Source organism: Labrus mixtus, chromosome 6, assembly GCF_963584025.1.
Source record: "Labrus mixtus chromosome 6, fLabMix1.1, whole genome shotgun sequence".
NCBI classification, from domain to species: Eukaryota; Metazoa; Chordata; class Actinopteri; order Labriformes; family Labridae; genus Labrus; species Labrus mixtus.
Genome location: NC_083617.1, coordinates 10,624,471 through 10,645,266, shown reverse-complemented (window position 1 = coordinate 10,645,266; position 20,796 = coordinate 10,624,471). Strand labels below are relative to the sequence as shown.

The window sequence follows — 20,796 nt, the reverse complement described above, 5'->3', positions numbered from 1 at the left end:
GGCTCATTGTATCTCCCATACAGCTCACGTCAGGAACATTTCCACACAAAAGGAGAGCAGGGGCACTCCTAATAATGTTTATCCACTTCTCCCCAGGGTGCCTAACATCTGAGGGTCTCTCAGGTTGTTTTAATCCAATGCATAATTACTTGCAGGTTGATGCACCTTGTAGATATATGGCACACTAAGGGACCACGTGCTTCTCCAATAATATCACTTAATCAAGGCTCCGTCCTCTTTTCTTTTTTTTTTCTAAACCCCAGGTTGAGATGGGGATGAGGGGCACGAGCCCCCTCTCCCCACTCTTCTAGGATTCAGCCTCCAGCTCCTCCTCTGATGCATCGTTTGCATCAGTACTTGGGAACACTTGTCCGCGCGCGCTGCTGCACCTCCCCACAGTGCATTCGTGGACTCCACTTTGCCAGGTGACGGCAGACACGCGCTCCAGAGTTTTCAAAAAATGATATGTTTCTACCACGCCTGAAGTCGGGAATTAACGGAGAATGGAGACGCGCCTCGGTCACTGCATTTTGGCCGTTTTCTCTGAATGGATTTGGCTTTTCACCCTAACTTCCATCCTGGGCGGAACAAAAGCGGAGGTGAGATGCATTCCCTCTTGCCAGATGCCGCAAAACAATGCGTTTCCCCGGGAACTCTCGACGCTGGATTTTGCTGATTTTGGCGAGGAACCAGTTGAGGAATTTGTTGGATTTATCGAGGGGTCACCAGGAGCCAGACCCAACGCAGAGGGAGACGAAAAGCTCAATGTTGCGGAATTTACCGCGAGGGAAGAAAGTTCACCCGAAGTGCAGCCACGGCTGGGGGGAAATAACACGAGTTGCCTCGAGAAGGACGCGTTAAACGGTCAGCAAAAACTTTCCCAGCAGGAAGTGATTCCTGGCACTGCTTCACGCGCGGATGTCCCAACACTCAGTGAAGGGGGCTCCTCTCAAAAAGACAGCTTTAACGTTGAAAACGCGGCGCAGGTTGACATGACGGGGGAAGAGGACGCGGACGTGCCCAGTTGGAGGCGAATACGCGGCGCCAGGAGCGCAGAGACATGGTCCGAAGCCAGACCCGAAGAGGGCGGGGAGGAAGCTTCGTTTGCGGACCAGGAGGAGGTTCAGCTCACAAGTTCTACCTTTGCACTGACCGGGGACACGGCGCATAACCAGGCGATGGTGCACTGGTCCGGACAGAACAGCAGTGTAAGTAGTTCATGTGCATCAGATTTACGCACGGACTTGTTTTGACCTGTTTTGACGCAGTATGGTCAGTGTTTAACTCTTGGCTTGAACGGCGTATTCGGTCATTAAAAGCATAAAGTTTTGACTGTGAATGACTTGAGTAAATGAGGCGAGGTAGAGATTAATGTTAAGGCAGCTGAGAGGTTGCGGAGTTTCAGGGAATCAGTCCTGCCTCGTTTCACTCTCTTTCTCTCTCTCTCTTTCGCCCCCCCCCCCTTCTCTCTCTCTCACACACACCACAGACAGACACACTCACTCAGAGAAACACGCATACACCATCAACTATTATTTATTGAATATCTGACTTGGGAAGGATGAACCGCCACGAAAAAAAATATAGATAACGTAAGTGTAATGTTGTGCATTGAGTTTAAAATAAATGATTGTCTCTCCTTCCCCATATACCCCCTCAGTCATCCACACACTCTAAAGTCAATTGAACAGATTATTTTTTGGACTGAATCACTGATTTTGGCAGTTGGCTAGAGGCATATATTTCATCCACAAATTTGATCAATGAACCTTTTCATGCACCTTATCTTCTTGCTCCTCATATATTAAGAGATGGATGTGGCTATACAAAAGGTTAAGCATACAGCTCAGCAACTGATACACTGTTCTGATTGTTAACAGTAAACAAACATTAATCTGTATTTGACAGCACATGCTACTAAATGTTATAAGTCAAAGTCACAATACAGAAGTGTTATTAGAAGTAATGATGTGTAAGTAAGTATTCAAAGAATGTAACTTGGAGTAAAAATAGCCTATAACCAAGCAAAATGGAGCAGAAATAGCATCATAGTGATAATATGAATGTGTAAGTAGGGAAAGGGATCAACAGTCCAAGTTTAAAGGCAACCAGAAATGTGTTTTAACCTCTTACTTAAAAATGCTCATGGAGGACGCCTCCCTGATATCAAGGGGACTGGCATTCCCGAGTTTGGGAACATCCACTTCTTTTATTTCTGTACTTGTGAACATCCAGCAACCCGCAGCTGATGATGTGAGTGAATGGGAAAGCTCCAAGAACAACAGGGGGTCTGCCATGTTAGCTGGTTCCAAGCCATTTACAGTTTTACAAGCAGGAGGACTTTGAAATCAGTTCTAAAAGATGCGCAGAGCCTTGTTGGGTTCAGCTAAAACCACACTCGTGTGCTGTCTCCTTCTTGTTTTGCTCATGAGTCAAGAAGCAGAATTTGAATAATTTCTAGTCCCTAAATAGACTTTTCAGTAAGACCAGGGAAATGTTGAGTAGTCTAGCCTGCTTAAAATGTAAGCATGAATTAGCTTTTTGACATTTTGCTGGATTGAAATTCACTCTGGCAATATGTCTGAGATGAGAGACTGCTGATTTTGAGGTGAGATTTATTAGTGAAATCAAAGCGTAACACAGTATGACACAGGGGGCCGAGGCTTGATCTTGAGAACCAAAGATCCAAGGTTCCTATGTTCGCACATCTCTTTTGGCCTCAGGCTAAGTAAAAGTATTTATGCCTTATTTGCCTTTCATCGAGTTTCAGAAAGTTATGCCTCGTCCACGTTATAAAGTGCAGACAGGCTGAGAGGCAACTTAACATATTGCGTTCATTATACAGATATGTATAATTGTGTGTCATCAGCATAATAACTACAGAAAGTGACATAATTTTTTACATTATCTCTGGCCAGCATACAGATGAAGAAGAGCATGAGACCAAGGCAGCTTTTGTGCTTAATCAAATGAAATGTTAAATTCCTCAGACACGAGCTTCCAAATTGCATTAATTTTCCCGCAGTCATGTTTAAATGAAACAAATTTAAAACACATTCACTGAGACCAACCCATTAACAAGGCCAGCCAGTGTTATTGCAGTCAAATATATCTTAGGCGTCAATGCATCCAAATGAACCAGAACTGAATTTGAATGTAAGTTGTAAACAAACCAAATCAAAAATACACCAAAACAGACTCCATAAAAAGCGCAAATCACGTTTTCTTGAGCCTTGCCTTCCTCAGAGAGATGCTTTAGGTTTACACACACATTTCTATGGAAAGGTTTGTTAGAAAAGTCTGCTCTTAACTAAGTCACTGCTAAAATTAAGCTTCAGCCAAAAGGCTATTAGCTTAGTTTAATATTTAGACTAAAAGAAGAGTTAAACAGCCTGGCATGGCATGTTTATCTTTTTTTTCTAACTTTACTCAAACAGAAATGTATCTGTTCTAAAAGGCAGTGACATATTTAAACCATTAGTAGCTTCGTTAGCTGTTTTCCAGTTTCCATTGAAATGCACAAATTTCATATACAGACATTAGAGTTGGGCTCTTTTCACTTTTTACTCGATGATTGGGTAAGGTAAGATAGAATTTCAAACAAAGATTTATTTCAAATAATTTAAGTAATTGACTGAGAAATAAAAGTCACAATGGTGCCGTGATTAGCACTGTTCACCTCACAGCAACTTGGGCTTTGTTCCTTGTCAGCCCTGTGATAGACAGGCAAACATTCCCAAGGTTTACCCTGCCTGTTACCCAATGCCATTTTTTTTACCCAACGACCCTCAGAAGAATTGAGACATAAAAAAAACTACAAAAAATAAAGAATACGAGTGGCTGTACTCTGGGTCTACTGTACAGGGACAACATTAATAAGAAGTCTGAAGTATTTCCACATATTTAGGAAATCTGGTTTCCAACTTGCAACTATTCTTCTAAATCTTTGTGACTTTAATTAAAGCCATTATCACCAGGAGTTAGTATCATCTTTTCCACAGTAACATGACAAACCTTGTCCAGCTTTGCCCCCACCTCGATGGCACAGTGTTTCATCCCTCATTTCAATGAATGTGTGTGTTCCCATGCTTTGCAACGTGCCACACCCTCTCTTCTCTCTCACTTTGGGTAGGTGCAAGCCAGGTTGTCAACAAGGAAACTTCCAGATTTAACATCATGGTTTTCCTTTTTTTAGAAGCCTATTTAATCTATTTAAAATTAGTTTTTCTTTTACAGGTTAAATGTCTTTCTTTAACTTGTTAACAGTTACGATTCTGTCCTAATGGCTAACTATTAAAGGATCTGATAGGGGATTAACAACCTTGCACATGTCATTGGGCAGCCTTACAAGGGAGACCATTTGGAAAAATGTAGAAAAGTAGATCCTCTGGCCACCAAATATAAGAGGAGAAGAGAAGGATTTAGGGGTTGTGAATGCTTACAGTGTTAAACTACGTGATATCTTCTGTGGCTTGTTAGCATGACTCAGTTTGCGTGGGAAAGTGCGGCTCTGTTTTGACACTTCAGGCTATGTCCTCACATGAGGACTTTGTCATACTCGAAACAAGTTGTCAGTCTGCCTACGCTCCTCAAAAATGTAGACAGGTGTTGGTAAACAATGTTGTTGAGCCTGCAAAAATGCCTTTTTCCCCTAAATCTGATAGTGTAAAGCTTACAGGTCACCTGCCAACTTATACACGAGGCTTGTGAGACCCATTGTGTGAGCTTTATTTTATTTTTTTCATTTTTTTCTCTCCAATTTCATTTGCCCAGAAACTCTGCTGTTATTGTTTATCCAAAACGACCACAGCTCCAGTTTCATGTAAGCTTTTCATTTAGAAAAGAAAACCATGAAAATGCAGAGAAAATCATTTGCCATTGCACAGTGATTTGTGAGGTTATTGTCAGTTGCTTGTCACAGTTTGTGCCTCTTATATATTACTGAGTCAAAGGGGTAATTATCAGTTTGTGTAAGAGATAGTTCTCTTGTTGATTCAAGGAGTTGATCACAATAAAATATATTCTAACTGTATGCAACATTATTTAAAGCCATTAAGTCTACAATGTTTTCTGGGACGATTAAGTATTGTGTTGTTATACTGAACTCTACTGGACCTCTGATGTTGCATTCCAGCCTTGAATGGCTTCCTGCAGAAGTCAGTATAGGTTCATAATTGTAATTGACTAGTGAGGCAGAGTATGTGAACTGAAGATCTGCTGGGTCTTTATGAGCTGTGTGCCAAGGGCACAGCACGTTTAACAGGCTGAAACGCTAGGAAGATGTCTGATGGTATTACAGTGCTGGAAACATTTCATTTTGTTGAGTTTGCATTATCGGTGTCTCTTGTAATTGAAATTGGATCTACGGTTTTAAGAGTCAAGTAAAAAAAATTGCATCTTTATTTGTATCGTTATCATCAAAACAGAATATGCTTATTGTATGCTGTGCGACCCGATGCCCTGATCCTTAAAAAAAAAAAACGTTAAGTGAAGAATCTGCAACAAACCACCTTAGAAGTATTATGAATAGGACGTTTCGTAGCAGATGCCTGGAGGTCAAAAAGAGATCAAGAAAGTGATTGCCACCGTTAAACACTGTGTGGAGCTGCAGCAAGGTCTGGTTAATTTTACATCTCTTCAAAATGAGGTACATGTATATGTTTACATCACCCGACAACCTCTGAAAAACTGAGACAGTAAGATAAAATGCAAGTTTTTGGAATTTGCAACCCTTATAGAGCATCGGCGACTCAATTTCAACCACTAAAAACAGCAAAGTCCTCGCCAGAACTTCTTTTCAGTTATGTTTACATATAACTATTGGAGAATCCTTCCCCTTACACAGCGACCAGGATGAATTATGGAAATTATGGACATTTATGTATGTTCGATGTGGCTGGGTCAGTAATGCTGCCATTTGGGCAGTGAAGGGCTACACCAATCATCATCAAAGCATGAGTGGGTGCTAATTAGCCAACATTAGCTAATTAACGGGACCTAACAATGGTAGGATTAGGATAAATGGCTTCTTTTGTTCCCTAAAGTGACAGCGCAGCATCTAATAGCATTAATCAACAATCTCCTCCTTTCTGGATTTTCTGAAAACCAGGTGGGCGGTTCCACAAGTGTGTGACGTCACGTGAAAGCTATGAATTTGAACAGCGTAGATTAAAAAAATGAATTTCCCGTAGGCTGTGTGGACAAATATGTTTTATTGGACTCTAAGTAAGAGTAGCCTACGCTTTAGACTTAAATTTGCTTTTCTGTCTCAACAAATCATTTGACCTCCATTCCCCATCTGAATGCATCTGACTTCAAGTAAACATGTAACCGTGAGTGGTGTGAACAAAAATTCAAAACTAAAAAAAGACATACTGTATGTAAACACAGGCGGTTGGAAGCTAAATGATTGGTCTGTTCTCAGGCTTACTTCAGTTTTATTTGAATCACAGCACAGTCTCAGTGAAGATCAATGGAGCCAAAACATGTAAAATATTAATCCAAGAATATTAAAGAAAGGCTTATTACAGCTTGTTATTAATCTTTTGGCAGCAGCCATGTGGGAAACCAGTCAATGGACCTCCTCAAACTGCAAACAGCTGACCAGATTTTAGAACATCTCCAAAGTAACCCAATTGGAAGATTTGTTTTTAATTTTTCGAGAAACTGCAGTTCAATCCTTCAACATATTTAGAGACAAGGTCACATGGTTAGCATTTAAATGAACTGGAATGAATGATGGGTTTGTTACATTTTCATTCTGTCATTATATTTAGCCAAAAGTGATAGCCCTTGTTTGCATGATTTTGTTAATTCAGTGGCTCTAGTTGTCTCTTCAGTGCAGACACATGCAAGTGAGGTGAATCACAAAGTCCAAATTGCCTGTAGGTGTCAACTTGTTTGTCATTCTGTGACACAGTCAAACTGTCCTGGGTGTTGCCCAGTGCAAGCTCCAAATCCTCATGACCTTGAACATTGCCTTCTTTAGCTTCCACTCTGTACAGCTGTTTTAAACACAATGTGTATTATTTAAGTCACTTGAAATTCTCCACAGAGAAAAAAGTATACATGAAGCATACTGTATAATTCAAGGGATATCGCTGGTCATGTAAAATTCACACAAGAAAATTATGCACATGACCTAATTGTGTTCAGAAACAGTTTGAAATTGACACTTTTCTTTTGTAAGAATGATAAAGATTCCTTCAGCGTTGAGGAGTTTTTGTTCTTAAAAGAATCACGCTATTGATGGACCGCCTTTGTCTACTGTTCTCTGGCCTTGAGCTTCAGCTTGCTCTGCAGTATTGAGGATATTTAGCCTGAGTGACTTTTTCTTTACAGTTCTCAGTTTCTTGGCAAAAGGGGCCTCATAATCTTTCTCTATCTCAAAGCTTAATGGCCAGCTCCCCTGGGTACCTCAAACTTTCTGTATTCCAGGGCAAATGTTGAGTTTCTCTATCTTTGGCAAAGACTGTTTTCTCTGCCGGGAGCAACCTTCAAGAGCAGCTCAATTCTTGAAATAACTCCTTACAGCCAATGAGAGCCTTTGCCCGCACCAAAGGTACAATGTGCCTTTATGTTTTAAGCTCCATTTTCTAGTGAAGGTACTATTCTCAGGGCTTAACCTAACCTATAGTCCGTATCTTATCCCAATGTAGTTTATTGAGACTTTTCTTTTTTGTCTCATCTGCCTCTGCAAGTTGGAGACAGGCAAGGTATGCAGTTTCTTCCTCTGAATGCTATGACTCACTGGCTGAACCTTTGGTAAAATGCTTGTGTTTGCTTGCATTCTCATGCCCTATTTTAGGATTTTTATTAAGGTCTTCAAAAAAACAAGATGTCTGAGAATCGGTGGAGTGCCACTCTGCCAGACTTTTCTTCATACTTGCACTATTCTAACGCACGACTAAGATAACCCATCATACAGTAATTCTGCACTAAGAGAGGGAGAAAAAAAGAGGCATTGTAGGCATTTAAAACATTCATGAAAACCTTGCTGGCATTATACCCAAGATGTAGCAACGATGGCCTTGCAAGATAGTATCCAGAGCATAAACTGTGTTAAAAAAAAAGTAGTATGTAGCCTCCATGATATCGTCCATTAGCTTGTTTAATCTCCATTCTTGAAGCTTCTGGCTTGGCATTCTGGCCGCCATCATCCTGGTTGTTCAAAACCAAAATTGACTTTATAGGCATAGTTGAAACGCATTGCTATTTCTTCATTCACATGGACAGGCTTGTGGAAACAACTTGTCAGCTAGAAGTAGCCACCCCGTAAAGTATATTGGAACATTATTTTATTTAATACTAATTTTCCCACCTGGTTTTATATTAGATTAGTTTTTTGTATTCACCCTCTTCTTGCCATTGCAAAGAATGCATAGTTCATGTGACTTTTAGGGAATGATGTGTAACAAAGGGCTGAGGTCGGACTCGAACCGAAGTCTGCTGCAACAAGGACTATAGCCTCTTTAGATGGGGCGCTCAGCATAACAGCTAGGCTATAGTGCGTCCCTTGGTTTCACTTTTGAATTCAAAGTCTATATCTGTATCTGTCATTTCGGGGGTAGCATCCGTTGGAGGACCAAGCGTTCAGAGACAGTGCAGGCCAAACTAAAATGAGACGGCCTGGTCTGCAGAGGATTCTCTATTTGCGTCGCCAGCTGTCTCCGCCCTTACCCTAATGTTTCTGAGTGCTGCCCCTGTCGCCTAGCAACCTCATCAGCTGCAAAAGAACAAACACAACAAATGAGTATTGGTTGCTATTTGATTTGAGTTGCAACCAATTACCAATTACCTGCATTTAAAAGTTTATTACTCAGTCGCTTGAGCTTCCGGCAGGTCGTTTGAATCGGTGTGCTATGAATCTCAGGATATGTTGGGCCATGAAGGGTGTACCAGCTGGATCCTTTGTTGACTGGGGAAAGGAGGACACGTTTTGTGTGCACCACTGTGATGTAACTTGTCCTCATATGTGTCCTCCCAAGGAAGCAGTTGCTGAAATGGGACAAAGCACATGACTAGGAGGAAACTTGCTTTGGTAAAAAAATGGCTAGCCTCGATTGACAAGCAAAATCTTTATGTAAAAGTCAAAGTGCTTTTGCATAAAGCTTGCTGCCAGCTTGGGAATTCTTGGCATGTTAAGAATGACAATGATTTTGGTAAGCTTAACATGCAGGTAACAAAAGGAAAATAATCGCAAACTTATGTACATATAGTCACACCTTGGCTGATGTAACCTGTTGTTAAGCTGTTTATTTTATCTACGAGACCCTATAGCTGTAAATGCTGAGAGTTAACTAAGCTGAAAGATCATCACTTGGCCATTCAAAGCGCATGTATGGAGACATTCATTGACTCTTCTTGAGAAAAAGTCCATCTAAGATATTACTTGGTGCTTCTTAAGCAAATGTCATGTTGTTATTGCTGCAATTAATCCAGAGAAATCCAAGCTGTGAGAGCTAATATTTGTCTCAAGCAAACAGGGCTAAACATGATCAAACAGAGCAAAGGTTGATTCCATTATGGAGGGGAAAGATGATTCTAGCTCAGAAGAAGATGTGAGTTCAAAGTATTTACCTTGACTCCTGATTAATTGAATGGATAAATGTAATGACTATTCAGTATTATTCTGTCAAAGTGCGTCATGGTTTAATTGATGCCAGAAACTGCAGGCAACACCATCATAAAGCAGATGCCATTATAGAAGTACAAGTATTGCCACTTCAAGTTATATTCAAAAACATTTTTCAACATTGACGTCTCATAGAAGTAAGAGTTTAATATGTAAGGTATCAGCATTAAAGCAATGTTTCGACAAACACTTCCATAGTTAAAGTAACAAAATTAATCCATTTGTTTTGAAGAATTTTTTACATCTTATATGTTATTTTATATCTTCTCGCTTTGTGAGCTGCAGGTCCTTTTTTTTCTCTGGAGTAACAATGAGAATAATAACCTATGTGCCCTGTCGGTCCTGTATGTTCAACAGCAGTTTGGAAATAAGATTTGATTTAGTTTTGAGAATGAAGTTGGTCCTACAAAAAAAATAAAAAATAAATTATGAACGCACAAAATGCCCTTTGTATTATATTGAAATATTGAATCCAAATATTGTTACATTTCTGCAGGAAAAAAAAACCACAATAGACTTTAAAAAGTCTTAAGGCATTTTTAAACTTGTTTCAAACTTGTTCAAATTTGGAAAACAAACTAAGAAATATAAAAAATAAGAAACAACAAAGAAAATAGTCATCAAAAAGTTTACCCATTCCTTTAAAAAAAAGGTTGAAAGTTCCTGTAAACATTGTTGTTATAGAGGCAGAACGAATATGAAAGTGTCTCATAATTCATGACACGTGCAGAAGTTTGAAAAGTAAGTGAAAGTTTTGAATAAAAGGTTTTCCAACAAATTGGGAAAAAGCTGTTATCTCGTAAAAATGCTTCTCAGCTGAAAACAGCAGAATTTAATTTTGAAAAGACCTTCATAAAAAATAATTAGCTTTTTCAATTGGTATCTATTCGGCTTCTCTTTGAGCCTGTTATAATAGGTTGAAGTCAAGTTTGATTAAATAACACTCCTATTTGTCAAAAATGAATTCTGCAGGATAAAAACATCGATGGTTTTGCACATTTTGAGGTTGATTGTAGGAAATACACCATTGTTTAAGAAAATATAATTATTTTCATTTGTGAAGAATTTTGTTTAAATATTTCAGTTTCTGGATGTACCTTCTCTAGCACAAAGAGATATGTGTGACATTTCTCAGAAACAGCTGTTTTTCTGTCTGCGCGGCTGTTCAATCCTGGCTTTCTGTGTTGCACCTTAGGGGGGGGGGGGGGGCAACAACCGACTTCATGTAATCGTTAAATTCAATTTTGTTTCAACACCTTTACCCAATTTATTTCCCTCCCTCCATCACCTTGATTCTGCCTCCTCAGCACATCATCACAAATGATATTCTGGACATGGTGATACATGCAATTTCCTGCATATACCAACATACCAACGGTATGGTCCTCTAGCGGCTATCCTCTCTCCTGTGTGTGGAGCTATGATGGACAGCCTGTTTTTTGGTGGGGGTGGGGGGTAGCTTAAGCATTTTGTTTCAGGGAGTAAACATCACACATCCTGCTAAGGAAACGTAAATAAATTCATGAAATACATAATAAGAATTGTAACATCACAAATCAATGTATAAGCCGACCAAAGGCAAAGAATTGATTCTTGCTGACAGGATTTGGGATGTGGCATTGCTTTCATTGCATGGATAAACAGAGGGGCTGGTATTTAAGGCTCAGCACTGCGTACAAGCTACTGGCAGGCTGAGTTCTGCTCTGCCAAGCCACCGAGCCTTCCTGTGGCGAGGTTCTCTCATGCCTTGAAATCCTGCAGAGTGTGTGTTTTTTCTGGGCATGCTGTGCTCCCATCCTGGGTTAGCTTTCTTGTTCATTGAGCGCTATCTAATAGAGCAGAAATTCCATATAAATCATCCAAAGATTTCAGAAAGGAAGTGGATTTGGCTCAAACAGTGCATTATACGTATTCTTCTTTCCTTGTTTTTTGAGTAGGGACTCTTTTTGTTTGCGAAACTCAAATATATGATGTTGAGTCTGACCGATATGGGGTCTTTGAGATCAATACAGATACTGGTTTTAGAGGGGGGAATGCACATTGGCTGATGTGGCAGCAGCACCTTAATAATAATTGTGTAAAGGTACTCAGAGGACTCCTACACAAATAACTTAATAAAACAACATTTACATTATTATACTGTGACAACAAACGTCAACTTGTTGTAGGGAAACAGTCTGCACGGTTGCGATGCTCTTGTACATGTGCTGCAGACAGTGCTGAGACTATTGTAATCCTGGAACCTATTGGTTATCATCTGACGTTTCAGCCCCCGAATGTGATGGTTTTTCTGGCTTCTGGTGTAGTCAGTGTAGCGCTGTGGTTAGCAAGAAGGACTTCTGACAAAAACGTCCTTTTCCGTGCTATGCCATCGTTTACTGTCAGACTGGAAACTTTGATAGATCACATCTCAGAGGGGATGATTAGCTGCACATGCATGCAGGGGTCTGTTTATAGACATAAGTTGGAGGCTAAATCATTATAAGATGACTGCCAATGGGTTCTGGGATAGCGTCACAGCAGATTGCTTTCCACCCCTTTTGCTCTCCACACAGATTGTTTTCCTGCAAACAGCCAATGCCCGCCATAACACCACTGGATGATGCTACTCAGACTAGAAATTGAAGCTAGAACACCTACATTACCAAAATCCAAGCCTACAGATTCTGCATTTTTATGCTAAATCTGAATGAAATTATCATAAACTCGGGAGTAGGATCTGCTGGTAGAATGACGCGGTTAACGCTTTTCTAAACCACCATATGACGAAAGCACAATCATTGCTGATTGGTTCCTACCTGAGAATTATTGACATATGACCATTTAAAGCACAATCATTGCTGATAGGTTCCAGGTTGATATTACGGCTCCTGCGTTCAGCCCCTGTCGCTCTCCACAGGGACAGCTTTCCTGCATACAGACAATGCATGCTAAACAGAACACTTAAAATACCAAAATCTGGTCATATGCCTTTAGATATCGCATTATTTGCAGATTTTGCATTTTTATGCTGAATCTGCCAAAGATAGGTTAAAAGTAATGTAAACCACAGAGCTCAGCAGGACAATCAAGGCTTCTTAACTACCCCTGCGATTCTTGAATAATATGTTCAGTTTAAAAGGTTCTTAATCTTTGAGTAATAAAACGTTATTGCCGATATGATACATCTTTCATAAGCCCATATATCTGTCGATAATATCGGCCAACGCATACATCGTTCAGACTCTGATATCATTTGCAAGGTATTATTTTTCTAGTGTTTGCTCTCCCTGTTTTCACCGTTTGACCCTTTCTTTTAGTGAAACAATGTCTACTAAAATTTAAATGGTGTCTTTATAATATAACTCAGCAGCTGAAACCATTCAGTCCGTGCCTCAGCGCTCTGTCTATGAATCAGAACCCACCCCCCCCTCCCCCTCCCCCCATCACTTTCAGTTGTCAATATTCCTCTATTGGCCTTTACTCAGTTGCCATCTCATTTTGTGCTCCAGAACATTTTCATTTTACAGTGACCACCTGCATTATTCGCTTATTCAGTATGAGTTACAAGACCTGGCTGCTGTAAGAAACCAATCACATTCAAAACCATAACTCTGATTCACTCACGGAAATTTCCTTTTTGAATTTATAGTGATGCATTTTGGCAATCAGCAGGTTTCAAACACTGTTGTTGAGTCTAAAAAGACATATGAGGTGCAGAAAACCTTCCCCAGCATATTTATCTGGATGTACTTTTATTTAAGAGTCTGGGAGCTTTTAGATTGTAAAAATTCAACCATCACTAACTATCACACTCAGCACTTCTACATTTCAGACAGTGTGTCTCAAGAGTTAAGAGCAGTTTTGAAAAACATCCCTGCACACTGTGCACAGTGGACAAGTTTTTTTTTACGTGTTAAAAACCAACCCACTCGCTGTCTTATCGCGCCTGCATTGATCAGACCCCCTCCTCATGCGTGCTGAAGCTTCCAAGCCCAGCAGGCCGCTGTAGCCTTGCCGCTGAACTAGCCAGGGCTTTTCATTTATGGTGAAGAAGCAAACAATGTGAGAGTGAAAGCTCAAAGAAAAGGGAAGTAGTTTCAGATGACTTATCAAACCGAGGCTTCATCTTCTACACAGGGACGTTGTCTCGATTCGAGGAGTCCGTGAAAGTCAAAGATTGTGTTGTTCTGCTCCAAGTATTCACTTGCTGTCAATTCAAAATGCTGCTTATTTGATGTTCACAGATCAGTAGTATTACTGACTGCAACAGTTACACAATGTTGCCTTCGGTCACACTGTAGCTAAACTTTATAACAGCAAGAATAACAGTGTTTCAAAACTCAGTCCTATAAATAACCCACAAGTGCTTAAGGCACTGAATGAAGTTGTTCAATTCACATTCCCTATTCCTTAGAACATTTCACTCCTCCTCTTTTTTCTCTATCAGGTTTTATCAGGATCTCACCGGTTTTATTTTTTTGCAAAGTAGCAGTGTGGAATTGAATTTGCTTCACTCTACAGAAATGTGTGACTTTACTGAAGAACCTAATAATGTAAAGAGTAAATAACGGCGGGATAATCATGAAGTAATTAGGGACTTTGTTCTGCTCAGTAAGATGCTTAACTGTTGAAAATGAATTATGGAGTAAGTAGTAATAAATGAATGGTAACTATTGATTTAGAGTTAATCAGAAATAAATGTGTGCAGCAGTGGAGTCAAAGATAAATTTGGAAAATTGAGTATATCTTATATTAGCGCATTGCATCATATTGTATCGTACCATACCATACCGTACCATAGAGTTGTTTGATTATTGCAAAAATCCTGATCATGATTATTTTAAAGGAAGAACTTTTGACCCAGTAGATGTCGCTCTTGAGCACCAACATGTAGCCAAAACTCTCTTCTGTTTGGTCCCACCTCCGCCACACTGATGCCTCAGCTCTCTTCCAGCAGCACACCTCCCCTCGCTTTTGCATGAAGGAGTCTTGCACAAGTTGTGGACAAAATTGTCCTTTGCTCGAGCTGCAATTGCCTGTGGCCTGCATTGTTGTATTAGCAGGCTAATGTTCGCCCGCTTTAGTTAGCTCATAGCTCCACAATGCATGTAAATTTACACAGAATGAACGTTAGGGTTAGGGTTATTCAAAAAAGCAGTGAGTACAGTATGTCATTCTTCTTTTCTCTAGTCCTCGACTAAAACAGCTTTTTATACGCAAGGAGAGGAGTCGGCCGTCCCGTTCATGTAAACATTATGCAAACATGATGTAAACACAGCTCCGACAACAACACAGCCAGCGAGACTCGCACTTCTCAATCATTGTCGACAGTCATGACTCAGAGAGACATTAACCTAAGATATTCTGGATTTCTGATACATTTATGTGTAAAATGCAGCACATTCTTCCTTCAATATATATTGAGATATTTATTATTAAACACAATTACTCAATGAATTTACAAAATCTGCATCACAAGCATTTATAAAAAAAAAACAAGCAATAAGTGACAATAAATAAGAGAATAATATATACATGAAGAAAATAATAATATATACAAAAAAAACTGAAAAAAACAAAAACAAACTAACTGGGTTTTCGAGGTGGTGAAGATATACTCTTGTGGCCAAAAGAAACACACTAGACAAAACCTACAATTAAAGCAAGCGCACCATTGCAGCACAATTATCATTTTCTCTCGATTATCTTGTTTTCATGATTGTGGAAAGCCAAAATTGAAATAAGTTTTAATTTCCCAGCCCTACCGTACTATTCTATAAGACTACAGACCCATCTAGAACTTAAATCAGACATTCCTCATTTATCAGGATATTCTTCCATGTTCAGTAACTATATTATTGTTGAGGAAAGTTTCACCGTTGTCTGATAACTAATGATTGCAGTGGCCTGCTATGCATGGCAGAGCCCACAGATCTGACTTCAAACAGCCCCGCTTCAGCACAACATCTGGTCCATGAGGAAATGTTGCCTTTGTTAATGAAGTGATATTAATTGATGTGGCAGACAAAAGCCTCTGTACATTATGTGACTCACTGAGGTGGCATTGAACTACAGTATATGGGGATGTGCTTTCCTGCAGGGTTTTGTTTTTCTGCAGCCAGCCGCAGCACCATAAACAAAGGAATAGAAAAAGGCTTTTTCTTCTTCTTTATAAAAGATGTTATATGATGCAGTTTGATGTAGGGATTTGATCAAGTGAAGTTTCATGTTTTATGCCACAGCAAACCCATGGGGTCTTTGAATTGGCTTACTAAGCAGTGTTTTTTATTACTTGAAAGGCTTCCACTGCCACCTGGTCAACACCTCTGTGATATTATTATATCCTGTCAGCAGGTGTTCTCACCCCTCTCCTCCCATTTAGTTTGTCTTAGTCGTGACATTTACTGTCAACAGTGTTGTCATGTAAAATCTGGGTAGATTACAGCTGCTCTAATCCATTTTATTCACATATCAATTGACCACATGACTACTTGTCCATCGGCGCTCATCGAGATGAACTTACAGAGAACCATCCACCAGTTCTGTTGATCCTCGCAGCTCAACTGAGAATTCTGACATCTTTTAGCTCATGTTTTAGTCATTTTATGGCTGCAACTTTAATGCTTTGATTCATGCTCACCACTCTCATAAGTTGCTTGAAGATGAAGCAATCAGCCATTTTTGTGATTAAAGTTAAAAGAATCCAGTGCACACTAAGGGCCAGATCCACAAAAGGATTGCTCTGCTTTTTCGGGCGCTGAACCTGTGCAAATGATAGAAAAAGAAAGAGTGGAATCCACAAAGCATGCACAAAGGGGGAAATGTGTGCAAACTGGAATCATTGCAAATAAGCTTGTTGCAAAGACCATATTATCTACAAAAGACAGCGCTAATTGCTACAGGCAGTAACAGTGGTGCTATTTAAAGCCATTGAGACCAGTGTATCAAATTTCCAGTAATCATGAAAACAATTCCGCCTCTGTAAGACTTTAAGTTAAACCATCTATTAAAGTCTGTAAGTATTACTTTGACATTTCTATTATTAATATAATCAGGGCTTAAATCAATCAGGGGCTGTCAGAGACTCAACTCTTCATGCACATCTGTGGACAGGTTTGAAGACGTTACCCACAGGGAAGCAAGGTTTTTTTTCTTTCTGTTTCACTGGATTTCCATGCTCACTCCATTCAGAGAGGAAGCTTTGTTCTGAACAGTGAAAGTCATTTTACATTTTTCAAGTCTAAAAAAAAGTTTCTCCTCCTAGCAACTCTTCTTTATATGGACAAAACAGCTCCATCACCTCAGAGTGCAGCTCTGTGCTTTTCTCCACATTAAGACACAAAATAAGAGCAAACTGCACGGGCCAGGACTACTTGTTAGCGCTGGTGTTATGTGGAGAAATGCTGCGATAATTCTGTAGCAGTAGAAGGTTATAGCTTTGTATGGATGTGATATTATTTATGTCTTTGTTGTATGGCCTGGTTAAGTACACTCACACAAACCTAACATAAAAAAGGGTGTGCTAGCATAAACTGAAGGTATACTCCTAAAATCTTCTGACATTTTGAGCATTCTGTGTTTTTACAGGATTTAACAACATTTAATTGAACAAAAGAGGTTTTAATTTGAGATAGCAAAATGTCACATCAGTTATATTTTTGTAAGTTTGGGTTGTGTTTCTCGCTCTGCTACTGTAGCATCAGTGCTAGCTAGCACTGTTATATGTTACTTTAGAACAGTAGTTACTGGTGGCTGCTAAGTTATTAAATATTCTGCTGTGAATGCTTTTGAAAAAAGAATAAACAAGTAAACTTTTGTGCGACTAATACATTAGAGACAATTCCTGATACTGCATTTTAAGCAGGATTGGTTTTAGTACAACTAAATACCCCACCACTGATAATGCGTCGTTTTTTGCAGCATATTGAACTGCAACCAGAGGTAATTTATTACCAATTCATTTTCTCTGTTGGAGTTTTAAAATGTCAAACGCTTGGTTCACCCGTTCTACAAAAAAAACTCTCTTCCCGATACTGTGCTCCCATTAATCTGGATTATCCACTGGCTTTGACAGTGAGGTTAACACCACTGGTCTTGTTTTTTTTAAACAAACTAACAAAACTCTGTAGGCCGAAGATAAAATAAAACTGCTAGAGGCTAAATTTTGGATCCAGCCTGCATTAATATGCTTAACCCTATAGTGCAAAGGAGCAATGAGCATCTCTTTTGCAATTTTATTCAGACAGTTTCTTTCTTAAAAGTGTCAAATGTGAGGTCAAGTGTCTAGCATCATGTCAAACCATTTTGTGTGTGTGTGTGTGTTTGTGTGTGTGTGTGCGCGTGTGTGTGTGTGTGTGTGTGTGTGTGCACGTGTGTGTGTGTGTGTGTGTGTGCGCGCGTGTGTGTGTGTGTGCACGTGTGTGCGTGTGTGTGTGTGTGTGCGCGTGTGTGTGCGTGTGTGCGTGTGTGTGTGTGTGTGCGTGTGCGTGTGTGTGTGTGTGCGTGCGTGTGTGTGTGCGTGTGTGCGTGTGTGTGTGTTTGACAGAACAGACCATAGCACTGTGCCCACGGGGAAAAAAATAAAGTCAACAAGTTTTCGCTCTCTCTAATTCTCTAAAACTTCAATTGACGTTTCATTTTCCTGATTCATTCCAGTTATGGGTCAAGCTGTGTTAAGCTATAGCCTATCCCATCATGCACTGGGCAAAAGCCAGATGAACACCTCAGACATGTGACAGGTGTTGATATGTTTGTTTTTATTATTAATATTCCAGTCACTAACTCCTGCAACAATTGCTTTCATGGGATCATCCATCTGTTTAATTGCAGTGGCTAAATGTGATGACAGTTTTATTGATGAGGCAACTTAATGCCAGCAGCTGATAAGGCTGGATCAACGGGTCGCTGAGAGTGGGAATGAATGGTAATGTGTCGCTCCTTTCATTTGTCTCAGGTGTTCATCCTTCAATAACAGAATCCCCCCCCCCCTCCCCTGCCCTCCTCTTCTGCTTTCGTGATACCTTTCCTCTTCATACAACACCTTCATTTCTCAACGGTAATCTCCTCACCCTAAGCCCTTTAAGTCACCATTAAGCCTCCATTCATTCTCACATAATGATCAAATTCATCCCAGTCCATTTACCTCCAAGGTTTAAGATTTACAAAGGATTAGAGGTTGAAAAATCAATTTGCTTGCTCTTGGATGTCAGGTAATCCAGTTTGGCGATATGTTGGTTCCACTGCGGTTTAATGGGCCGTGCGCTACTTGATGACTGCCATCAAAATGTGACACCTTTGTAGAAATTCGAAGGGAAAGATATGCTAATATTGTTATTTAAAATAATAGGTGTAGTTATGACAATTATATGGAGTGCTTTGAGATTATAAAAAGAGGAGACTGTGTCCAGAGATTTCTGTTAGCAGGTTAAAGGCTGACGTGACACGCTGCACTTCAAGCACCTGTGTAAGACACACGACACAAGTACAAAGTGAATATTGTATCATTGTATTGATGCGGTAACTGAAGCTCCAGAGCTTCACCTTTAACTTTTAAACAGCTCTCCCAGAATATGGGAGATTTTTCTAGCCTGCAAAAAGCAATATGATATCTGACTAAAAGCCTGGAATCCCAAATAAATGCTTACAGTTAATTGCTGTATTTAGAGTGCAGAGGGATGTTTTTTCTCCTAATTCTCAACTGCTGTAGCTTGTTTTATTGTCAGCATCCACTAGGGTGAGGCTTTTCAGAGGTATAAAGGGCATTTTATAGTGATCCATAAATCTCTGCAGAACAGTCTGGACACTATAGTTTTAACAAGCTACATGGATAATCTCTGAACTAGCGCTCGTATAAAGGATTTCATACATTCAGCACAAAGTTAGAGCCGAGTCAGAGTTTTCTTGGTCAGCTCATTCACAAAGAGCGCAAATAATTAGGCTATCAAACAAAACTGATGAGTTTAAATTCATTGCATTATTAACAACAAGAGGTTCTGTAGAAAAATGAGGTCTCATTAAGTGGGACATGATTTAATATTCACAGTATATAAATACATTTACATGAATATGGTGCAGGCAGACACGTATTAAAACAAACGAGCCTCATGATATATGTTCAGCATATTTAAAGCCTTTAAAAGGACAGAAAATAATGATCAGTTCTTACAAGAGCTTATCAATTAGACTGATGGTTAAAGAACCAGCAGCTGTTCTAAAAGTTATGACTTCAGTCATTTATCAAGGAAAAAATAGAAGCAACTTTTATTAATACCCTGTTGCTGTTTTTCTGTGTTTTATATCACCTGATTAAAATGTCTTTTGGTTTTGGCCTTTATATTCTGAAAAAAAAGAATTAAAGGTCACATATTATTCTCCTGTTCAATAAGTTTAAATAAGTCTCAGAGCTCCCCCCAAAAAATGTCTGTGAAGTTTTTTTTTTTTACCACAAATCCACTCTGATACTGTATTTGATCATGCCTATAAACCCCCTCAGGCCTGCCTGCTGTTTCTGCTTCTATAGCTTTAATTGCATTTGAACAGTGTCTGACCACGCCCCTCTAGAAGGGCTTGGGTGGCTTAGGCTTTCTTGAACCGTGCCCTAATGTTAACGTTGAGAAGGCAGACTCAGAGGGCGGAACAAACACCGAGCTGTGGGAGTGTCACCCACCTGGTGGGAGGGGATACTGCCCTTTGTGATGTCACAGAGGGCAAATCTCCAAACGGCCTGTTTGAGCACACATTTTCTGAAAAGTGAAGCAGGAAATAAACAGAGAGGATGGAATTTTCTCACAACAGGCTAGCGAAACATATATATTAGTGTTTGAAAAACGTTGCATAGTATGTCACCGTTATAGACTTTACCTTAAGCCTTGAGAAATAGGATTTAGTTTTTTATAGACTGATTTATTAATTGCAAAACCCACATTAGTTGCAGCCCTAGTGTATAACCTGAATTGGATAAAATGTTCAAACAGAGAGGATTAAAAGTTCACTAGTATGTACTGGGAAAAATGACAGGATTTAAATGGATTTTACTTTCTTTTTTGATTCTGTTTAATCAAGCATAAATCACCTTTCTCAATTTTGAGAATGAGACAGTAAGTTTCCTATTTTCATTTAAAGACCTGTATTCCTATGTAGACTTACAGATATCTGTGTTTTCTTAAGTATGTCCTCACACA

The 20,796-nt window shown here is 39.6% G+C and overlaps 1 protein-coding gene across 1 annotated transcript in view; it reads left to right on the top strand.

The window, feature by feature from the left end:
• The first annotated feature begins 334 nt into the window (after window positions 1-334).
• LOC132975409 (VPS10 domain-containing receptor SorCS1-like) overlaps window positions 335-20,796 on the top strand; it is a 60,666-nt gene continuing 40,204 nt past the window's right edge. The window contains exon 1 of the mRNA XM_061039928.1: window positions 335-1,208. Within this exon, the coding sequence (XP_060895911.1) occupies window positions 504-1,208 (705 nt within the window). The 5' untranslated portion in view covers window positions 335-503. The remainder of the gene's footprint in view (window positions 1,209-20,796) is intronic.